The sequence below is a fragment of the Dromiciops gliroides genome, chromosome 3, assembly GCF_019393635.1.
Source record: "Dromiciops gliroides isolate mDroGli1 chromosome 3, mDroGli1.pri, whole genome shotgun sequence".
Lineage (NCBI taxonomy): Eukaryota > Metazoa > Chordata > Mammalia > Microbiotheria > Microbiotheriidae > Dromiciops > Dromiciops gliroides.
In genome coordinates, this window is record NC_057863.1 from 497,907,919 (window position 1) to 497,913,918 (window position 6,000).

The 6,000-nt window shown below is 42.5% G+C and overlaps 1 protein-coding gene across 1 annotated transcript in view; it reads left to right on the plus strand.

Moving 5' to 3' along the window:
- ADAMTS8 (ADAM metallopeptidase with thrombospondin type 1 motif 8) overlaps positions 1 to 5,519 on the plus strand; it is a 30,172-nt gene extending 24,653 nt beyond the window's left edge. Inside the window, exons 7-9 of the mRNA XM_043990781.1 lie at positions 2,015 to 2,187; positions 2,300 to 2,475; positions 4,643 to 5,519. Coding sequence (XP_043846716.1) covers positions 2,015 to 2,187; positions 2,300 to 2,475; positions 4,643 to 5,213 — 920 coding nt within the window. The 3' untranslated portion in view covers positions 5,214 to 5,519. The remainder of the gene's footprint in view (positions 1 to 2,014; positions 2,188 to 2,299; positions 2,476 to 4,642) is intronic.
- The last annotated feature ends 481 nt before the right edge of the window (positions 5,520 to 6,000 follow it).

Here is a 6,000-nt window from a genome sequence, read left to right on the forward strand (position 1 = left end):
CTTTTAATCCCATAATACTTAAGACTGCAAGTCCATCAGTCAGCAAGCACTTATTAAGCACTTACTATGAGCTTCATAAGGAGAAGCACCATGTAATATTTAATCTTTTTGTCTCCCCCAGCTCCTACCATTGTGTTCTACACATTGGATTTGAGGTGGGCCTAGACAAATAGGTACCATTTTGACAGGCAGAGAAGTGAGGAAAGGCATTCCAGGTGAGAGAGAACAGAAGTTGACATGGAGATGGAAAGAACATGGAATACATTAAGGACATCAGCTTGGGCAAAGAAAATTGTAGTTTGGAGTTGCAGGGCTGTATTACAGAGGGTTTTTATAACAAGGACTTTGGAAATGAAGTAGCAGGCAATAAGGAATCGTCCTTATCTACCTGAGATTGAGATAATGAAAGCAGCATTTTGGGAAGATTAGTCAGGCAATCATATACAATATAAATTGAAGGAAGGACAGACTGGAGACAGGAAGGGCCAGCTGGGAAACTATTACAATTATTCAGCTATATGATGATAAGGGCCTGTACTTAAGCGTGGCGGCAGTGGAAAAGAGGCAAATTCAAAACATGTGATAAGGCTAGATAACCTTTTATTTTTGGTGAGGAAGGAAGAGGTCTACCCCTATGATTTCATCTGCATGAGGAATTCCTAGTGCTGAAAATTCCTCCATCTTGTCATCTGTAACTTATACTCTTAGCAGGTTGCCTGGGGGACTGAGTAAATTGCCTATAGTGACATTTGTCCATGTATCCAAGACAGAACTTACACTCAATTGTTCCTGCTTTGAAAGCCAACCCCCTATTCATTATGCCATATTGCTTCTCAACAGATGGAATGAGAAGGATAAATGAGAGAAAAAAGGCAAAGATAGCTCAAGATTTTCAGCCTTGGAAACTGGAAAAATAGTATTTCTGTGAATAGAAATTGGGGCTCTGGGAAGGGTGGCATGTTAGGTTTGGACATGTTGAGTTGGAGGTCCTAAGATCATTGATTTAGAGCTGGAAGGAACTTAAGGGACCACCTGGACCAACTCCTTAATTTTACAGTTGAGGGAACTGAGGTTCAGGGAAGATAAATGATTTGCTCAAGACCACAGAGATAAGGTAAGAGGTACAGTTTGAACTCAGGTCTTTTGAGCATGGTACCAGTCCCCTTTCCATTGCATCAACACCATCATATTATAGAATTTTAGAACTGGAAGAAAGAAAAGGAATCTTAGAAGTCATCTAGTAATAGAAGCAACAAAAGAGTTCCAAAGAAATCATTTATTCAGAACCACAGATATAGGTCTATGATCTGGGTACCCTGAATGCAAAATCCAGTGTATGTTCCAAATGGAGACGTCCTATATATAGCTGGGAATCAATACTGCAGTTGCAAAAGAGGTCGGGACTAAAGATAGTTTGAGGAATTAGTAGGAACCAGGAGAATAGATTAGGAAACCTAGAGAATAGAGGACAAAAATTAGAGCTATCTTCTGTCCTGGGATTATCAAATGGTTTCCTATTCCTTATGATTGTAACATCATAGATTTGGAATTAAAATGAACCCTAGAATCCAACTAGTTCAACATCTCAACCCCTCCTCATTTTACAAATGCAGAAATTGAGGCCCAAAAAGCTTGACTTGACCAAGATCACACAGGTCATAAATGGTCATGAGAGGTGGGATTTGAACCTTGTGTCAACATATTCATCTGTAAAATGGAAATAATGAAGATCTTCCCAAAGCTGTCAATAAATAAGAATGTATGAATACTCTTACAACTAAGTCCTGGGTGTGATGGGGATGGGGGGTGGTACTCTCTTCTAATTTATAGAATCATAGAATTATAGAGATGGAAGAGATTTCAGAGGTCTTCTGTTGTGTCCCCTACCCAAAGTATGAATCTTAGTTGTAGTATTACAAGTGGCCATATAGCCTCAAAGTTTTTTGTCCTCCCTAAAAGTTCCAAGAATTCCATCTTCTTCAGAACCCAAACCCCTTCCTCTTGCTTTTTTTAGGAAAGAGTTTCAGAGAGCAGCAATGTGAGAAGTACAATGCCTACAACTTCACTGACAATAATGGGAATCTCCTTCAGTGGGTCCCCAAGTATGCTGGGGTGTCTCCCCGGGACCGCTGCAAGCTGTTCTGCAGAGCTCGAGGAAGGAGTGAGTTTAAAGTATTTGAAACCAAAGTAAGAATCCTGACTCAATTCAGAAGGAAAGTGAACTCACCTCCCCATGCTTAAGTTGGCCTCCCTTAGACTTACCAGGAATTCTGCTTTTCTTTGCCTCTTCCCACTCCAGGTGATCGATGGAACCCTGTGTGGGCCAGAGACACTATCCATCTGTGTCCATGGACAGTGTGTCAAGGCGGGCTGCGATCACGTGGTAGACTCCCCTAGGAAACTGGACAAGTGTGGTGTGTGTGGGGGCAGTGGCTCATCATGCAGAAAGATCTCAGGCTCACTCAACCACTCCAAGTGAGTCTCCCTAAACCCTCATGTCTAAGATTAGTGGCCAGGTGGGAAAAGTAGGTCATAAGCAGGACTGAACTCCCTCTGAAATACTTTTCCCTAGAATGACCCAGATTTTCTTTTTCTTTTCTTTTTGTACTTCTAAGTAGGAGAAAACGGCAATGGCCAGAGCCCCTGGATGCTCTCCCTAGTGGCCTAGCAATTTGAGGACTTTTCTAAATAGTCTTTCAGAAGGTGGCTCTATCTTGGGCATGGGGAGTTCTGTTCTTTCTGCTTGAGGCCCTTGGTTTCATCAAAACACAAAAGATCCTTTTGGTCCTCTTCTAGGAACTCTAAGACCCTTATTCACATAGAGTAATACCTCACATTTGTATAATACTTGATAGAATGACTGTGTGTTAATTTCTATAGTCTCATTTGACTCTCACAATAATTCTGTGAGGTGGGTATGATGCCCATTTTTCAGATGAGGAAAATGAAACAAAAAGAGACTAAGTGAGTAGCTCAAGATCATCTTGCTGGTTAATGACAGAGCCAGGACTAGAACACAACTCTCTTGGTAGTTCCCGGGTCCATTTTTCTTTCCATTTTGCATTTTGAGGAATTAAGAGCCATCACTGTGCCAAGCAACCTGATGCCAGGAATAGTGGTCCTCCATATTTGAGATCTATGTCACACCCTCCACATGCCATACTGACTCAGGGATCATTAGGATAATCATTAGAAAATTTGGAACAATTTTTTAAAAAAATGTTAAAAATTGTCTTTATGGGGGCAGCTAGGTGGCACAGTGGATAGAGCACCGGCCCTGGAGTCAGGAGGACCTGAGTTCAAATCCGGCCTCAGACACATGACACTCACTGGCTGTGTGACCCTGGGCAAGTCACTTAATCCCAATTACCTCACCAAAAAATAAATAAATATTGAAAAATGTCTTTATATGTAATCAGGAAAACAATAAAATATCATTTTTTTAAAAAGATAATCAGTAGACTTGGGCAACTTGGTGCCACATAAACATTTCTTTTGTTGTCCTCAATGAATGAGTCTTTGAGAAGCATTTAAAGATATACTGCTTAGCAAATTTACACTTGCTCCCACTCCATCCCATTCTGTTCTCCCATTTCACTTCACTGAAAGAACACAATCTGCCTAAGACAAACATACTCAAGAGTTTCCTCGTATTTCTAAGCCCAAAGGGAATAGAAAGATGAAGCAAATGATTTTTTTTTTTTGCTTTCCCTGGCAATGCCTTTAAATCCTGATGAATGATTTTTTTTTTTAGTCCTTCATCATATAGACCAAAGGATCATAGGGTCCTAGATTAAGCAACTCATCTCATTCTCACCCCAACATCCTTCCCCAGGCTAGAAAGACAGAAAATTACAATAGTTCTCATCCTCCTTTCTCCATACCTCCTCTCTTCTGAGGAGGAGAAAAGGTAATAAAGGTTCAACCCTAATCAACCCCACCTCAAGTTCTATACCTCAACATTTTTTTCCACATTTTCTCAGAAGGTTATCATGTCATCCAAGAAACACCTACCTCCTGACATGCTAGCCAGGCCTCCTCATAAGAAAGTTTTCTTTCACTAGTTCCTGTCCTGGAACAATATTAACCAAGTGGACACCATCCAACTCTAGTAGCAGATTGATCCAGAGATGGAATGAGATTTCCATCTTCACAGGGTTCTGGAATGGTTCTCTGGAACTGATTTTTCCATGTGGGTTTGAGCTCCATGTGCTGAGGTGGCCAAACAAAGTTTAATACCAGTGCGCTGAACTGAATTTATTTGAGAGCTCATTTAAACTGAGAGGTGACAGGTTTGGCAACACCAACATGCTTCTCAAAGCTCACTGAACTTGCTCTCCTACTCTCTGGACTAATCTAGAAATAGACATATCTAAAATTTCAACCCAATCATTTGGAACATAATTGCCAGATTAAGCAAAAAACTTTAAAAACTGAATGGCAAGCATTCCTGTCTGCCTCCAGAGTTGATTTCTTGAGGGCTTTTTGAGCCATTTCTAAAGGCCTTGCTTTCTTCACCTCATCTCCAACCTTGTATGAGAGAAAATGTTTTTCCAGCATTCACAAGCATATTAATTCCTAGGCCACAATCACAGCCTGAATTCTCTGTCCACTGCCCTTAATTGTCCCTTTCTCCCTGTAGGTATGGATACAATGATATAGTCACCATTCCAGCAGGAGCCACCAACATTGATGTGAAACAGCGAAGCCACGGGGGAGTTCGGAACGACGGCAACTACCTGGCCTTGAAGACTGCCGACGGGCGGTACCTGCTCAATGGAGACCTGGCCATCTCAGCCATGGAACAGGACATCCTCCTCAAGGGGACCATCCTTAAGTACAGTGGTTCTATCGCTACCCTCGAACGGCTCCAGAGCTTCAGACCACTGCCAGAGCCCTTGACCGTCCAGCTACTGACTGTTTCCAGTGAGATCTTTCCCCCAAAAGTCAAGTATACCTTCTTTATCCCCAAGAATGTAGTCTTCAAACCAAAAGGAAAGGAGAAGATGACTGACAACATTATCCAACCCCTGCTAAATGTTCAGTGGGTCCTGGGGGACTGGACTGAATGTTCTAGCACCTGTGGGTCTGGCTGGCAGAGGCGGACAGTGGAGTGCAGGGACCCCTCCTCTGGCCAAGCTTCATCTACCTGCAACAAAGCTCTGAAGCCAGAGGACACCAAGCCCTGTGGAAACCGACCCTGCCCCCTGTGACCCAGCAAAGGTCTATGGTCCTCATGATCATGGACATGGTACTGGGGAATGGACAAGGGCAGCCACCTATGATGACAACATGAGTTGGGGCAATGCATCCCACCCTGGCCTCCTATTGCCACAACCCCCTGGGGACTACAAAAATGAAAAGGGGGAGGAGGGAAAAGGGATAGATCATAAAGGCTGTTGAGTGGACCTTGCTTGGGTTCAAATAGAGGGTATAGGTTTAAAGGCAAAAATGCACTTACTGACCTAAGTATAGACTTGGCGTCAACCTGTTTTCAAAAGACTATATGAGACTAAAAATGTTCAAGAAGGAAGAACAAAGTGCTGTCTGTTTGGTTTCCCCAATAGATAATCTACCTCAAAGGGGGAAAAGAAGTAGCGGAAAGGGAAGGGAAAGAAAAGCTCTGTCAGAATAAGGGACATTAAATATGTCACTCAAGTTGCCTTTAAAAAGATGACAATGAAACCCTCAGTATTAAACTCCATTGCTTAAAAGACTACAAGTGATAGGGGGAAGTGGGTGGTCAGATGTTCTCAAAGCATCTGCCTGAAGGAGAGAGATTCTTTTCAAGTATTTATGCAAATGTGTGCCGGACTAAAGTGTGATCTTGTACTAATGTAATGAGCTTGATCTGCTTCATTATTTCCTTGGAAGGGGTAAGGGAAGTCCATGGATGGGGCTGCCACTCCAGGAAAAAGGTTGGCTCCAATGGAGCATGCCCAGAGAGGAGCCAGTGTCTTTGGACAAATTGCTTCCCCTCCATGAGCCTCAGTTTCTTCA